Source organism: Struthio camelus, chromosome 4, assembly GCF_040807025.1.
Source record: "Struthio camelus isolate bStrCam1 chromosome 4, bStrCam1.hap1, whole genome shotgun sequence".
Classification (NCBI taxonomy): Eukaryota; Metazoa; Chordata; class Aves; order Struthioniformes; family Struthionidae; genus Struthio; species Struthio camelus.
The window spans coordinates 40,548,463-40,566,141 of record NC_090945.1 but is presented as its reverse complement, the minus strand read 5'-3'; the positions used below and the strand labels follow the sequence as shown (position 1 = coordinate 40,566,141).

The 17,679-nt window shown below is 41.1% G+C and overlaps 1 protein-coding gene and 1 long non-coding RNA gene across 5 annotated transcripts in view; both read right to left on the bottom strand.

Annotated features, from left to right (window-relative positions):
* The window catches only part of GRIA2 (glutamate ionotropic receptor AMPA type subunit 2), a 91,150-nt gene extending 89,528 nt beyond the window's left edge, over positions 1-1,622 (bottom strand). For 3 of the 4 annotated variants that reach the window (XR_011141005.1, XM_068942388.1, XM_068942386.1), the window contains exons 1-2: positions 1,170-1,614; positions 666-806 (exon numbers count right to left, since the gene is read on the bottom strand). Coding sequence is in view for 3 of the 4 variants with exons in the window: in XM_068942388.1 (XP_068798489.1) it covers positions 666-806; positions 1,170-1,257 (229 nt within the window). In the remaining variant the exon portion in view is untranslated. Of the gene's footprint in view, positions 1-665; positions 807-1,169 lie in introns of all 4 variants that reach the window. The other variant, XM_068942387.1, reaches the window with a different exon arrangement.
* Positions 1,623-3,724: 2,102 nt separating this feature from the next.
* LOC138067187 (uncharacterized) lies at positions 3,725-16,218 on the bottom strand. Its single transcript, XR_011141004.1, has 3 exons — positions 15,531-16,218; positions 13,598-13,688; positions 3,725-10,233 (listed from the first exon to the last, which is right to left on the bottom strand). It is a non-coding gene; the product is annotated as an uncharacterized lncRNA (long non-coding RNA).
* Between the last annotated feature and the right edge of the window lie 1,461 nt (positions 16,219-17,679).

The following is a 17,679-nucleotide window of genomic DNA, read 5'->3' as shown; positions in this document are numbered from 1 at the left end:
CTCGCCGTCAGCGCCGCGCCGCTCGGCCCCGGCCCGGCGGGCTGCGCCCCCCGCACGGCGGGAGCCGCGGGGCTGTGCGGGCCGTGGGAGGGCGGCGGGCGGGCTCCTGCCCCGCCGCCCCCGCACGGCCCCGCGGCTGACCCCGGTGCCGGCCAAACAGGGGGCTCCTGGCGGAGCTCCGGGGCGACGTGCCGCAACATGGAGAACGGCGCGGGGTAAAATGGCTGATCTACGCGTCGTTCGGCGGGCGGCTCGGGGCCGCTGTGGGGCGGGACCCCCGCCCCGCCCGGGCTACACACCTTGCCGCTTAGCGGATGAACGGGGGAGCCCCGCGGCCAGCCCCGGGGCGGCGGGGAGAGCCGCCCGGCCGGGCAGCCTTACGTAACGCGAGGGGCGAGCCGCCGGCGGGGGGGCGGCGGGAACCATTTTAGACCTGTGCCATCTCGGCGAGCGCCACGGAGGAGCTGGGGCGGGGGGCGCAGGGGGCCGGAGCCGTGCGCCCCCGCGGGCCGGACACCGGCTCCCGCACCTGCTCGGCGGCGGCGGCGGCGGCGCAGCGCCCACCCCAGCCCACCCCGCCGCACCGCGCGCAGGCGCCCGGCTCCCACCGCCGCGGGGTCCCGGCCGGTCCCGCGCCGCCGCCGCGCGCGGCGGCCGTTACTCACAGGCGTTGGTGACGGCGAAGCTGTTGGCCACCTCCAGGTTGTCGATGTGGGGAGTCAGCCTGAACTCCGAAGTGGAGAACTGAACCATCCCTACCCGAAACGCACTGTATTCCTGATCGGCGCCCCTCGGAAACAGCCCCCCTGCAGGGAAACACACACGCATCAGACCGGGCAGGGGCGCCGGCACCGCGTCCCTCCCGCCGCCGGGGCTGCGCTGGGCGGGGGGCCCTGAGGCTCGGCCGCGGCTGCGGGTCCGTCCGGCGGCCGGCTGCCGCGGCGGAGCCCGGGGGGCTCGGCGGGACGGGCGGGCAGGGCCGGGGGGAAGGCGTGGGGATGGGGCAGGCACCGGCCACGGCTTTCGGGAGGGAGCGCTGGCACACACGGCGCGGCAGCGGGGCTGGGCACGCCGCGGCATGACATGAACGCCCGAGGGACAGCGCCGGGGGTGAGGGACGGGAGAGCGGCGAGGGGCTGAGCGAGGTCCCCCGGCACGCGGGCACCTACCGATTTGTATGCTGTTAGAACTGACCCCCCAGAGCAGTCCCCAAAACACAGGCGCCAGGAAGACAGAAATATGCATAATCTTTTGCATTTCCAGGAAAAGTAGAGCATCCACAAAGCCACGGAAATATCCCTCTCTTCCTTCTCTGCCCCCTTCCCCGCGGAGCGCGCTCGTCTGCGAATTAGATCCTCTGCGCGTCGGGCGAGCAGCCGGAGGGAGGGAGCCAACCACGGGAGGAAAGGAACGAAAATAACCCTCGGCGAGCGGCAGGAGCCGGAGAAGCCTTTGCCCACGCTGCCGCGGCGAGCTGCCGCCGCTCTCGCCCTCGTCCCGGCTCCGGAAATAACGGGGATGGCCGCGTGCCGCTGGCGGCGCCGCCGCTGCGCTCCCGCCGCCGGCCCTGCCCTCACACGCGGCCGCCCGCCCGCTCGCACTCACACGGGCGGGCGCCGCGCCTGCGCGGCCCGCGGGACCGCGCGCTGCGCCCCGCCCCGCCCCGCAACGCCCCTCCCCTCCCCTCCGCGCGCGGCCGTTGCGCGGGCCGCCGCCGCCGCCGCCTTCAGCACCGCGGACAGAGGCGGGCGCGGCGGCCGCGGGACCCAGCCGGCTCCGGGCGGTGCCCGGCGGCGCCCCGGGCCCGCTCCGGTCGGGCCGAGCCTCCCCCCCGCCCTCGGGCCGCGGCGGCGAGGAGAAACAAAATCGCCCGTGGAGGGGGAGGGAGGAGGGAAGGGGGGGGCCTGCGGGGCAGCACCCGGGGCCGCGGCGGCCGCGGGGGGAGGCCGGCCAACGGCGGCGCGGGGCCGCGTCGTGCTGCGCGGCCGCGGCTCTCGCGCCCCGGGGCGGGGGGGAGGGAGGCAGGGCGTTATTATTATTATTATTTTTCCCCCGGAGGAAGCTCGAGTTGGGTACGTGAGCCCAAACGCCTGCCCGCAGGTGTGTTTTCAAACCCCTCTCTCAGCACGTAGGAGCCCACCGCACTTGGACTACTCAAGGGAACAAAAACCAGTGACACGAATCCGTCACACGCCGATTTCTCTCGGTGACAACGGGAGGCATTGCCTTAGCTGGGCAGCAGAAATGCAAAAAAAGAAAAAAGAGCTCTGTTTTTTAAGAGTCTCTTTTCTTCTCGATTTCACTATTTTTTCCTTAATCCGGGCTTTACCTGAACGAATTTTGGATGTATCCACCTTCCAGATATATCTGAAAGCATATTTTAAACTGCTTTGCCCAAAATAGAGAGGTTAATAGGCAGGAAGGTTTAATCCTATCCAGATATATCATTCTCACGTCTAGTGGGGATTTATTTTTCAAAATGGATTGCAGCCATATTAGCTAGACCTCTTAGATATTGCAAGTTAAATTTAACATTTTCCAGTTTGCCGTAAAATCTGTTGCTAGCCCACCCCACATGCACACAAATGTCTTGTAGAAGAACAAACATTGTAACCCAGACTGTGACAGTAAATTTGCTATTATAAATGATTATTTGTTGTTATATTTTTCAAAAGATTTCTTTATCTCTGGCAATAAAGAGGAGGAATATCCATATTGGCAAGAATACTGATCTCACATTGCATTCCCCTTTTCATTATTAAATTACATGATTCTCCTCTCTCCTTTGAGACAAAGAAAGGTCTCAAAGCTTCAGCTATTCAGATGTCAATATAAGTACGTATCCTGAACACATAGAAAGTAGACAGTTTAAGGCCATTTACCCATCACTATTTCATGACAAGTACAGTTTCACTGGAGTCATTCCACCAGAAAATTCTGCACTAGTTTCTGCCTGTGTTTGTGTCATTGCTGAAAACCAGAGAATGAGATGAGCCTAAAAAAAAAGGGGGGGGGGAGAGGGAGAGCGAGCGAGCGAGCGAGCACTTTAACATCATGAATTTATAGACCCCATTGCCTTATTTGGATGGAATGGCAGAGTCGCTACAGTCCTACCCTGCTCTCTCCCCTTTCTTTATGTGTCCTGGTCCCTCCTAGTAGTCTTAATTTTGTGCTTCATGACAACACTGACCACTGAATTCTGCAAAAGGAGCAAACAGCATCACTGTAATGACGGATGGATTAAGATATCTGAGGAAAGCTTGCATTTAGGCAATCCTCCGTGTGCATTGGACAATGAGATGTACAGGCATTTACTTCAAATAACTACTTTAGCGCAATATTGCCAATCTCCCTTTAACCTTTGCGTAGATAAATCTGTCCTAGGCACCTTTTTTCACCCAAGTCTGAACAAGTAAGTTCCTTATGCATGTTGAATGAGGTTAAAATGCAGCAAAAAGATCTCAGGTAGAGGATTAATACTTTCATTAGAGGATTAATTATAATACTTTTTAGAGGATTTTAATACTTTAAAAGAAAACAAAAATCCTGTTTGCCAATATACATTACAGCTGCACAATAAAGTAAAATATATACTTAAAAAGTATGCCAGTATGAAGACGAAATCTAGAAGAATCCCATTCATCAAACCAATTGTCTTTACAATTTTGGAAAGGATTCACATCTCTCAGCTGTTTTTTTCTCTTAGAGAACATTACTGCTCCATGTGCACATCAAGACCTTTACTAGAACATAATAATTGATGGTGACGCATGCTTCATCTGCTCAGAGAGTAAAATGTTATTTTATTATTTATGCTGCTGTCATGTATAAATGCTAAACTAAGCTCAGCTCCCGCTGTAGTAGGCACTATGCACCAAGCAACCTCACCTGAATCAAACAGTTTACAGATGAAGGTCTTGAACTCACTTTCTGTTGTGACAGTGTTCTTGTTATACCTTCCAAGTTAAGGACCTACAAGATATAGCATAGCAGATAAGTAAAATAAAAGAGTGACCGGAGTAAAAAATTAATTACCTTCCACAATTGGGTTTTTAGCATAGACTATCTTTGTGCACAATTTCTAAGTTTTGTGGTAAGTTAATAGCAACTGTCCTAGCAATCAAAACTGATACCACCCCAGTTGTTGATTTTCTAATGCCTATGTTTCCACAAAAGAATTGTGTATACATTTATGCATAGATCATATGTGTGTGTGTGTGTGTGTATGCATGTAATGTTTCTAACTTGTATCATTATGTCAGAATATACAGAAAAATATGTAAAATTAGAAGTGACATGCCCATATTCTGCTGCTGGTGTGCCAGAGAAAAATGGAGATTTCAACGGGGATGAATAAGTACAGAAGGACAGCACGGGCTAGGGAATGAGAATGAAAACAGTTTAATCAGAATTTAATAACAGGAAAAAATACTGATAATAACATAAAGCCTTCTTTAACTCTCCATTTTTTATAACAGTCCTATATTAATCGAAAAGATGCAAGGAGGCAAAGGAGAAAAAAGAAATTTATAGGTATTAGTAATTTATGACCACATACTAAGAATAGACATATTCATTAACACTGTATATAAAAAAATCAAATTACTGGGAATCACATTCAATACTTTTTGCACAAGAAAGGGAAAGGCTCTAGAAAGAGGTAAGTAAGGAAGGATTGTAATCCTAACCAGAAAATTATATTCTCATGTGCATTCTTTTAAATCCACTATAGAAGCTCATATAAGAATGCATTAATTCAGAATCTGAATAAAGCAGCAGTGGGGGGACTGCTAATAATAAGCATCAATCACTTGTTGAAAGGAATATAGCAATGCAATAATAATGAAAACAAAGACAGATGACAGAGGGTCAGATATGAAATAATAAGATGTCAAACCCTTAAAAAGCCTGAATGCCTAATCCTGATTCCATAAAAGTCCAGGACAGAGTTGCTACTTATTGCAAAAAATGCAAGATTCAACCATGGACGTATTTGATTTAATAGATCATAACAGATGGTATCCTGAATATGAGGTAGTAGTTCGTGAGGAAGCCAAAAGAGCTAATGTATGTATTATTCAGACATAAATAAGAGTTTATCAGGAAACACGTTTCCTCCCTGTTTCATCCTGGCACAACCTGGCTGAGAGAGTGCCTGCAATTCAGCTGAACATGGATATATTCAGTGGGTGCAGAGGAGACATGGAAAGACATAGAAATGACTAAAGAATAGGAATTTTTGCTGTGCAGCTGGAAACATTTAGAGGTCACGCCATGTACTTTTGAAAAAGATGGTTCAGGAATGACTTGATGACTTGGAGTACACACTTCAGGAAAATCACTTGGATAACATAAAGAATTTCAACTAAGGAGGTAAATGTTGTAAAAAATCCAGTTATTGAGTGGTGATATTAATCATATTCAGATTAGAAATACAGTTTGTAATTGTATATGCTGTTTTAGCTGTGACTGGGATTAACCATTGCAATCACATGCTGAGGGTTGTAATGCTGGAAAACGTTCGATGAAGACTAGATTCTTTTCTAAAAATCCCTGTTGAAAAAGTTAAATTCTGAGAACCCTAGCGAGAGCTCAGACAAAGTGGTTATAGTGGTCCCTTCTGGCTCTATATACTACCAATATTTGTTATTTATAAACCAAATTATTTTCATATGAAAAATATTTATTAGAAGAAATCTTAAAGTATGCCATTTTTGTAAGATGCAAAAAATGCTGCATCCAATATATGAATCCTTTAATTTTATGGCTGGTCAAGAAACTCTTCCCTTTACAAAAGAATTTGTTGTCTTTGGACTTCTGAAATCTGAAGAAGCTTTGCAAATATCAGTAAATGTAAATAAAGAGTAAATGTAAATAAAGAGGAAGTACAAATTAAAGTTTCGAGTTCCAAATCTTTCTTAAATTGTTTAGTCCCATATGTGCATTCTGGATCTTGAGTCTTTTAAAAATGAAAAGTACATCCTGATCTCCCATGCACATTCTGCTTCCTCTTCTGATTAACAAACATGTACAGTCCCCATAAATAGTACATATACCCAGAGATGATACATGATAGGAAATAGCTTATGCTAACTTTTGTATATGATACTGACTGTGAAAAAAGCTACACCATTACCTACTGTTATAAATAAGGTAAAAAAGTAATGTGGCAATCACACTATTTTAAGCTTCTTTTGCTGTATGGCTGTGACAGTATAGTTTGTTACTAATTTAGGTAAATGACTGTGAGCAATTTATAGTGAAGTGGAATTTAATACATTTATCCGAGCTACTTGCATTCCTGTTATTTGCAAGAAATGTTATATTTATTTTGCAGATAAAATCAGTCAGGTATTTGCTGAGCTATATGTGTGTGTGTGGAAAACCAAGTTTGCCACGGATTACTTCAAACTTTTTTAATGAGGTTATAGCAAATTGTATAATTAAGGCTCTGGAAAAAGATAATAGGCACTCTTTCGGTTTGGATTATGCATCCTAAATCCATAATTCTTGTCTGGCAAGATCTTTCCTTTAGAAGGGTCACGATCTTCCCATTTTTTCTAATAGGATTGCTTTGTCCAATCCTAATTATTCCCTTCCTACCTGGTACCTCCCTTCTTCCTTCCTCCCTTCTTCCTCACCTGCTTTACCAATCTGTTTTTTTCAAAGCATGGCCATCAAAACATCTTTTTCTCTGCTCTTATTTTGGTTTCACCATCCATGTTCCCCCTGTGGAGCACAGCTAATTCAAATGTGCTGTTTTTTTGCTTTAGACTGTAACGCTCAGCCTTTATCCTCTCTCTTCTAATCTGCCACCTTTCCCATCTGTTCCGCTAGCAATGCCAGCCTTGACTCTAGTGATGTTTTTTACTCTCTTCGTGTTCTTATGCCTTTTTCTGTGCTGGCATCTCTGTTTGAAACACGAACCCTATACGCTTTCTTCAGGTCAGTTCTTAATCACTGAAATTCTACTTTAAGCTTTGCATCTATTCTGTCACCTGTGAGAAATGTATTACTTGTTATTTGTAAAGAAAAGCCCTTTGGAATTGATGAAGACATCGGATTTCATATACTGGTGGAATATATGCTACCGAGATACGGTAATTGTCAAATAACCTTCTATCAGTTTCAGTTGTCTTCATTTACAAACAGCACGTTAAAAGGTTAAAAGGCTGCCAGGAACGACACGCTGACAAGAATGTTACAGTCCACTCTGTTGACATCTGGGGTGTGTGTTTGTCATTAGTCATTCTCCAATTTCCACTCACCTGTCACTTGGGTCCTTTCGCTGTATACCAGAAGTAATTTCCCAAAAAGTAGATGCTTTTTCCCCAGTAATCACAGTATCACACATAGATCACAGACCCTTCAAAATCCTGAACAATGCTAGCGAGGAGCAGATCCAGACCCATAAATTACAGGGAGATTAGGAAACAAGGCTAATATATGCCATTGGTAATAACATCTCTCCTTTATAACTGCACTTAACAGCACGAATAGTAGGAAGCTGTTTGTGTCACTACAGTGAGAGAGAGTGCTGAGGTAATACTTTGAGCAAGGGTGCTGGACAAATACTGGTCCATGGGAAATGGACCGTGTAATGATCATTTTTAACATGGAAAAGGCACGTTCTTGGTTTAATGTTTCAATCATAAAAACAATCCATAAAATATATGCCTACTCTGCCTACTTTAGAAACATGAAAAAATCAGCTGATCTTTTCAGAATTTGAACCTGTTAGCAACCTGATATCTTGACAAGGTCAAAGAATATCAGTGGCCTGACTTCTTTTTATATATGGACAAGGTAAAATTGCTTCACGAATACTGAACCATTACAACAAATGAAAGCTCTAACAGTGGTATTATACTATTAGTCAATACGATGTCATTTGTTATATGACCTCACAAAAGATTCAAGATAGCATTCGAATAAGCTTTTCAAAGATGCTTTAAACAACAGTAAGACTAATGAATTCCTAAGTCTTATGTTAAATTCCTTAATCCAAGTAAGATAGCTGTTTTCATGATATTCCACAGTAGATATCTCCTCCTGTGCCTCTTGTCTGAAGTAACGTGTGCAATCTTGTTCACATCCTTTGAAGTAATATTTCAAGGCCAAGAGCTCTTCTGAATCACAGGGAAGGCTGCAGTGACAACACTGGCCACCCCAGTGCGCCGGGTCGGGATGCCCAGCCGCTCACCAGCGCTCGCTCTCAGTGTAACTTGACGCATTACGGTAACAGAGAGCTTTTCTGCTCCCTTCACGGTACAAGTAGAAAAAAATTCAGTGTGGTCCCTAGCAGAGTAAATGAAACCTCCATTTTCCATCTTCTGTAAGGGACTTTCATTTTTGAATATTACAGAAGTATCAAAAGACATAGAGGCTTCAGTTTCTAACTGTTCTGAGACCACTAGTCACAGGCATATCCTCTTTATGTTGAACTGGCAATGTAATACAGTTTTATGTGTCCTTAGGTACCTGAGAGTTAGGTCATAGATTCATTTAGGAACAATTTCTGTAAAGCAGGGTATTTTTTGTTGTGAATTTTAACCAATAAAAAGCTCCCTGCTGTCAAAAACAGTGATGTTCATAGCATGGATTTAGCTCAACCATCGGTTGTGTTATTACAGTGTGTTTAATTGACATTATATTGTAGTTCGAAAGTGTTGTCATGGCTATGTCATGTGGAAAATGAGGAGAAATTAAAGATACAGTAACAAAGAGGTTAAACACAGCTCAAACAAACACGCCCTGTTGTTTTTCATAAAAATCATAGAAAATGGATAGCAAACATCCAAAAACGTTTGAGTAAATGTTAAAATAATGTATTTTATAAAGCATATAACTAAAAGATAGAGTGTACTGTTGCAGAAATTATGCAATGGAGGTCAAGTACTTAGCAATATTAAAAACAAATTAAACCAAAGGAATAGATAGAATTGTATTAGACAAGATAATAATTCTTTTCTTCATGAAATAGCCAACAGATAGAAAGATGGTTTTGGTTAATTACCTGCTACTGGCATTTTACACTGTTCTTGAAAAATACCATCAAAAACAAGATATGAGATTAAAAGGACTGTTTTGATTTGAAACATCAGCTCTCTTGTTCTTATCATTATGATCTTGAAGCAACAGAAACATCTTTTAGGTTCACTGTTTACTTGTTTGGTACCAATGATTTTTATTCTGAGAAAACATCTTGCCAAGAAGCAGCTCGTTTGAGTTATCACTGAAATGCATAGAATTGTGCTCAATAGAAATTTATTTTTAGTTCTGAAAAAACACTTCAGTGATTCAGTCCCAGAACTAGTTCCCAGTATAGATAAGAGATATTTTTATTTTCCTCTCAGCACAGACATATCTTTCTAGAGATTAATTATGATGCAATGTAGCGTTAATGACACAAAACAGATAAAGAGAGGAAAAAATAGATGTATAAAAAAGACAATTCTTATGAATTACATACTTACTACTTGAGATACATCTATATCACAGTAAATTCACAGAAAATTGCATTCTTCTACTTGCATAATTGCTTTAACTATAGGATTTAATAGCAGAGCATACAGTACAGAATGTTCTGCTTATCATATTTGTGGCATTAAAGACAACATGAATGATTTTGTTTTTCTTTACTGAAACTTCATTCTTGTTACAAAGGAAAATGAGTAACTAACTGCTAGCCAATTTTTAGTGTCTGTGTAGTTGTCATTTAACCTAACACTAACATTATTACTTGATAATTGCATTTTCCTAATGAGACGTATGCACAGAAATGATGTGCAGAGATAGTTGGTTCTGAACAATTTTAAATTTACAGTTTCCTTTCATTAGAAGTCAATATACATAGGGCAGATGCACTAAAGGCTTAGAAAGAACGGATTTAAGAGACAAGCTGTTGGAACATAAATTAGCAGAAGTTTCAAGGGCAGTTCAAAGACAGCAGTTACTAATTTCAAAACCAAAATATTATGAAATTAAGTGACAAAGATTAGCTGAAGCATTTCAGCAGTTATTGACAATATGAAGACTTGGAGCAACACACTACAACATCAATTGAAGAGAAACAGTCAACTGAGACCGTCTGGATAGCAGTCTTACCTGAACAACACGTGCTCATTGCTGTCCTTGTTTTCTCGGCACTAGTTTTATTTAGAGTGTACCACCAAAACCCAGCCTTGAAATTAGGAAGATCACTGTCACAAGTCTAAACCAGCTACAAACCACCTACAGAAGGAAAAAGGATTTATGAGCATGGACCGTATGCTGCCACAACTATGAGTGCGTAGACCAGCTTCAAGTACTCACTTCTATAGGGATCAGTGAGTTGTTTCCAGCTCTAGTCGTCCCCTGCCTATCAGTGCCAGTTGTAGCTACTCTGCACTTGCTTTCACTGTAATACATTATGCCTTTCAGTTAAACCAGTCAGGTCTGCTAATCTGATCTAATTGTCTCCGTTTCTGTAACTAAAACTATAGAAAGTGGTTGATGGTATCTGAAGAAAATATTACTGTTGAAAGACATTTTCTGAAGCAGAACTCTCACCGCAATTGCCTGAATTCTGCTGAGCAACTTGTGGTTTTGTAGTACTAGTAAAAGAGGACCCTGATTTTAGAGGTTGGTCAGCCATAATGAATAAATGTCAAAGGCAATGAAATGAGTTTGCTCAAAACACACAAGATCTCTTTTAGAAAAATCAAGGGAAATGTAAAGAGACAAGAAACTTCTAGCCTCAAACGTGTATTTAAATTCATCTGGTCCTGACTCTTTCTTTCCAGAATAGCAGTAGTAGTTTAACCTTTCTCTACAGTGCAAAGAGTTCAGTTATTTGAGGTAGTTGAGGAAAACCACAAATCTCCCAAGCACTCTGACCCCTACTGCAGAACAAGATAGCAGAATGGAATATTACTTCTTCACAGCTATCTCAGTACTGAACTTCAACATTGTCTGTAGTATAAATGTTAAACTTTGGAGTGGAATTTGTTCCATTCATTGTCTGATTAATGTATTGTTTTATTAATTACAACTCTTCTCAATGCAGTGTCTCATTAGGATAGAAGATTTGGTGTTATCGAGAAACGGTTGTCTGACACCTATGGATAAAATAATTACAGTAATACCCCTTGAACAACGGTGAAGTTAAGTGGATTGAAAATATCGCCCTTCATGGGCACCTGGAATCTTTTGCCTTTGAATGTCAATGATGAAAGTAAATTCTGCATTCTGACAAGAACAGTGCTCAACTTTCGCTTATCCTGGAGAAGGTAGTAAGCTCTCTATGATTAGGACAAAGGTGTGAAATTTTTACTTTTAATTTCCTATATAGAAACCAGTCCCCAAACTATCAATAGGCTGTTTGGAAAATAGATTACTATATCTACATCAGAATTGGATTATTGTCCTAAAAATAAGATTCTACCACCTAATGCGAGCTTCCTACCTCAAGGATTTAGCTAAAATACCTCAGGAAACATATCTGTACTTTTTCAGTATCACTTTTATTAGAGTAATTCATTTACTAATAATGAACTCAGTAATATACTGATTAATTATGATACAGCATTGCTAATATTAGCATTCTATAAAAATATTAGATAACAACCTATTACTATTTTCCTTTAAAAATGAGTGCTTATTGATTTCATTCTATGTGACAACACCTGTTTTGAACTTGCAATTGAAGGATTTACTCCAGCACGTGATTTAATATCCAATGGCATGCAGAACTAACTCTATGCCATAGACTCTACATTTCATGGCAGGGTAAGATTTATATTACAGGGAACTGGAAAAATGCATGCACTGCATGATATTCATGTATGCTGAAAATATATGCCAAACAAAATAATAAGAAAGAAAAAAGGTGAAAATACTGGTAAGTTAGTAAATTCTGACAACCTATGTTTTCATGAAGACTTAGTCCTAAGCATGCCATTTTATTCAACATGAATATTTATACTTATGCACATTAAATTATAAATAAATATATCATTGTAAAAGATACAACAGTTTCCTTAGTTATTTTGCAGATTCTTTTGCAGAACTTGGATCAGAGGAAGGAACTGCTTAGTTATTTTAAAAATTCTACTTAGAGAGCACAAAGGAGTACTATCAAAGGAAAAAAGGTATAAACATATTTGGTTCAATTGTCCTCTGAAAGTGAATGAGAAACAACTGTACTACAAAATCGGTGTAAAGGAGGGGGAATGTCAAGTATTTGAAATCAGAGCCAGACTACCTCTAGAAATGTTAAGATTGGCGGAAGACAAATATGGGTATCACTTCTGTATATCCCTGAAGCTGTTATTGCTAATGAGTGAAATAATTCTGATTATGTGCCTTACAGGCACATAGTCCCTTAAGGCAGCGTACAATACCCAGCAACAAATTATATTCATCCCAGCCAGGTCCATTCTAAAGAAAAGAGGCCCGGCTCAAAGGAATGCAGCATTGTTCTCGTCCTCCTCTGACATAGAAGAGCAGAAGAAAATACAGGAAATACCTTGCCAAACTTGCACAAAAACTCTGAGGAAGAGATGCCTGGGTATCTAATTACCAGATACTGACCCTCACTTCTTCCTTATGATATTTGTGCTGTGTGTGGAGCCTGTGCCTTCAATCACGCACCATGCATCAGGCAGCTAACAGCCATCATGTCAATACTTGAGCAGAGAAGAAGAAATTGTTTCATCCATTGAATTCTTACAGCATGAACTGGTGGACAAAATATATTGCAGGAAATCGTGCTAGTAAGGCAAAGACATGAGGCCAGTATGGGCTAGACTACCTGTTCTTTTCTAAAAAGCTGCATTTTTTTTTTCAGCTGAGAAATGAAAACTATTACAAGATTCAATGTTGTCCCGTGTTTTAAGGATGGAAGTTCCTTTCTGCCAAAATAATTTATTCCAATTGTCAATGCTCATCAGACTCTCAGTGTGAGCCTTGTGTGAGCCTTGTATAAATGGATTTCTTCCTGACTGTTTCATTCGCACACTCCGTGAAATTTTTTCCACCTATTTAATTTCATCAAGACTTTCTTCATGAAGACTAGTAAACTTGCTGCAAGAACACTGTAAAGTAAAAGACACCATCTCTTCCTGATATTCCTGTGGAAAAAATAAGGTAAATCATAACATGCTTTAATAACTCATATACTTAGAAAAATTCCCAATTTAAAATGCTGTTCTTGAAATGGGAACAATATGGGAGCGCACGGTAAAGTAATAAACATGGTTATGGGTAACAGATGAGATAATAAAGCGCTGCCAACTTGCATATGCATTTTCTGTTTAAAACATCCCAGGGTGAAATTCATAGCATTTGGTATTCTACAGTGGTGGTATAAAATACTCCCATGAAACTGCAGTGTCTGGGAATATTACTATGGTATTGTTGTTATTTTTCTAAATAAAGTGCCTCTGTGTTGCAAAGAAGTGTCAAGTGTGATAAACATGTTATTGCTAAGACACAAGGTCTGGGCAATCTAGCTGTATTTTCCCTTGTATTTTTTTGTATTTCCTTTGTAGCCGTGTTTTCGTTTGTATTGAATGCAACCATATAGGGCAAGTAGATAACGAGAATTTGTACATACTTCTGTATGGCAGCCATAATGATTTAGGCAGCAGTACATCCTCCAAAGCTTTCCTGGCTTGTAAGACCCCAAGAAGGGAAGAGCTTTAAGTCTAGAGAAAAAAAGCAGGAATAGTTTCAGCCACGGTGAGCCAACGGAATCCTCTCCTGCTGTTTCTGACAGCTGTTATATATGTTTGTTTTTTCATTCAAGTGATGTATTGATTTAATGCATGTTCATCTCAGTGAAACAGAAAACTAGAAAACATGAAGAACTAATTAAATAAAAATAGAGAAATAAATAATAAATGCATATATGTTAATTGGTAAACACATTTATAAATAAATAATTAATGAATTAGTAATAAATTAATAAAACAATGACTTAATAAATAAACTAGCATTTAATTCCATGAAGTAGATTATAGCTTGCAATGGATAACATCTATTATTTGTATTAGCTCGAACGCGTAAGATTGTTTCTGTACTAGCTTGATCCTAAGCAGATCCAGGAGGGGAACAGAAGCAGTGTTAGTTCAGAAACTGGCACAATCAGGCAGATATTTTTGAAAGCCTTCTAGCATTTTTCACCCTCCAGCACAGGCCGAGGCGAAAGAGGATGTGTCAGAAGCAGGAGCAGGTAGCAAGACAGGCTTTGTCAAAAGCAAAATCACAGATGTCACTGTGGTATTGGTCAAAAACATTAGTCTTTACAGTCAGTTCCTGTTAGTGTTATGCCTTTGAAATAGCCAGTCTTCAAATTAATATTTTCCAATGAGCTGGCCTTTGGGAGTCAAAGAAACAAACAAATTAATCTACAAGAACGAGCCTGCCTGGGACACTGATAAATCTGTTACGACAAGGTAAGGCTTATTAAACACTGAGAAATATATTTCTCCAGCCTCTGGGTCAAAAGTAAGCTTAGAGGTTAATAGAGAAAATCAACATTTTATGAAACGTCATGTGAACTACTTGTTTCTTCATACTCTGCTTTCAACACAAAAAATCATTGCTCAATACATTTAGCTTGAAAATATAGTAGGTTTTTATCCAAATAACACACAATTTGGAGTTGTAGGGACATTATTAACAATGGGATAATGTAGCTGCCAGTAAAATTTGAGAAACCCAGTGAGTTCCAACTGTTCATCCATACTTGAGCATCAGAACTGACCTTGTGTTCATGAACTCTATCAGATCACACATACAAAATTTCCTCTGACTATATAAGATGAAAGGGAGGACAGCTGAAGTGTATTGTTGAAGAAATAACTCAGTCTTGATAAAAGGAGTGCTTTGTAGAACAGAAAAGCTAAACAGTGCCATTGATTATCATGATGCGCGCTACAGAGAAGGAAGGTGGAAACACAGGGGCTGCCTACACACAGCTTTTCTTCTGAGCAGCAGGAGAAGTTTCAGCGGGGATTTTTCTTCCAAATTCTGGCATTAGAGAAGGATGCCTCCAAGCTGAAAGGTTTTTGCTGGGTGCAGTGGTACAACAACTTGACCTGCTATACTAAGGAGGGTTTCTTGGGTGCAAAAAACAAGTGAAAAATGAGTCGCTCTGTGGACGTTTGTAGAGAGAGACAGGCATATACAGATACATACAAACAAATGTTATCTAATGCCATAGCCCGAAGAATGGATCAGGTGGCAAAACCTTACTGTCTCTGCTTCACAATCTTTATATTTATTCTTTCCAAAGCATGTTATGTGGTTTAGGCAATTGCCCAGGGGGATAGAAATTCTTAGTGAACCACGCTGTCTTATTAGCTGTTTTCTGTCACTGCAACCCACACTTTCAGACAGGGAGAGAAAGGGGTTATTAACATTATAGTATCAAAAGATCTGCATTTTATATACCCGCTGTTTCTGTGTGATAGTTAATAGTGCAAAGCAAACTATAGATCTGTCTCAATAATCCAAAGATGATTTCACTAATTAGCTTGAAGTACCTTCAGATATCTTCCTTGTTTCGAGGGAGTCGGTCACTCTCGTTTTCCATAATTCTAATTAGGTTTTAGAAACGCCATTCTGAAAAACAATCAGGGTGTCCCCAGAAACCATGGTTGACCTCCATGGACAACCTAGAAGCCAAAAAAGACTTACAGTCTAAGTCTCATTAGTCATTTAAAGGGTTATGATCCAGTATTCACTAGTACAGTTAGGGACTTTAAATAGAACGGCTCTTTCAATGTGTAAAAGCGATGGTCTTTGTGACCTAGGCTCAGCTGGCAACCTGGAGCATACTCAGATGGGTAAATCTAGCTCATTCTTTTACACTTGTACTGGTTCAGATAACGAATTTCATTTTTGGAACTGCAGGTACACATTTTTGTTAGTACAAAACAAAATACGCAGCAGAAACGCTGTATGACATCAAGACAGAGAGAGAGAATGTTTCACAGTGGCATCTTTCGCATCATCCGTGGGAAAAAATAGTTCAATTCTAGCATACAATACGTCATAGAGAGTACATCTGCCTTTCAGAGACACGAGCTGATAAACACCCACATGAGCTAGCTTTAAACCGCCTGTTCGAGCAGAATAGCCATGGCAGCATAAAGCTTTGTGGGGCTTAACGCCCGAGTATTTTTTGTTAATTTCCTACGCAGGCAGGTAGGCTTCCCAGCCGGAGCTCACTGTTACCATGGCTACACCACTAGCAGTCCCCAAGTCAGCTAATTTGGGTAAGCCTGCCTTAGCTGCAGGCATTTTAGTGACTGTAGTGCGGACATATTCATAGTAATGAAGAATTTTCAAAAAGATTTCAAAACAGCCATGTTACTTTTTTTTAATGTCTACTGACACTATTACCACTGATGCCATGAGGACAGGTTCTGGTAGGTGGGCAAGAAGGTAAGTTTCTGAATTAAGTCCAAATGCAAGCAGCCCAGATAGTTTTTGTTATATTTGATACAGTGGTAAAGACAAAACTGTAACGATGGGAATTTTATGTGTTTAAAACTGAATTTTGTTTCCTGTAAATTTCACTGCTTCTCTTTAATTGAAGTGTAAAGTTTTCTACAAAAAGAATTAGCTTCTGTATCTTTTTGGCACTATACAAGTACCAGAAAAAATTCTTTTGGGGGAATTGTTTATATTTATATAAAAAGAAGGTAACCACTATAGCATTTTATTTGCATAGTTAGAGAATTAAATTGTAGACACACACAAAACCATTACCAATCTCTCTGTACCCAAATTTCTTTTTTTTCAACATTCTCTTCTGTAATCCCAGAATTAGTATACCAAAGCATATTATTCCTTTTTCTCTTACACACCATGTCTGTATTCATTTCAGCATAAGTTGTTTCTGTGGTCTGAAAAATCACTTCACATAGCACTTATTCAGATTTCACTCCCTTAGAAATAAATAATTTACTGCTATCTATTCTACAAATACCCTCAACCTAAGCTGTCTGCTAACTATAATGGTAAATTGTTTGAACTGCAGAAAAAACCAATGGCCTCAACCATATTATAATGTCTCTTAATAATTACCTAGATAGCTATGACAGATTGCTGAAGTATGTTATTGTCTCTCTTCAGGCTGAAATATTTTCAAAGCAAGTAAACTAACTGGTTAGGTGGATTTCCTTCAAAATGAGTATATACAGATAGATCAATTTTTGTGGGTCATCTCACTGAAACTACCCCAAAAGGTGGTGTTAGTACCTTCTCTTTAACGGAGAGCAGGCCACGGAAGATGCTCTCTCTTTACCCATAATCTCATGTTACCAAGTCCAAATTAATTTGAAGACACTGAAGAAGTAAGACTTGTTTGGCCATATTTCTAAGCGGTCAATCGTTTCTTAGTTGTATTTGCAAAAAATAAATAAACTCTCTTCCTCACTCAGAAGACAAACTGCTCATGTGTACCATCTCAGCTAGAATTAACAACCTTAAACGAGACTGAAAAAAAAAAAAAGGAGGTGCTAAATAACACTACAGAACTGCTCTTAAAACCAGGCATCAAATATGAGTCTAACCAGCATGAGAAAGTAAGGTGTGGATTGACATTGCACACTGAGAATGAAACAAAATACCCCATACTGTACATTTCACACATCTAAACTGGGAATTAACGCAGAGCAGCTGAAA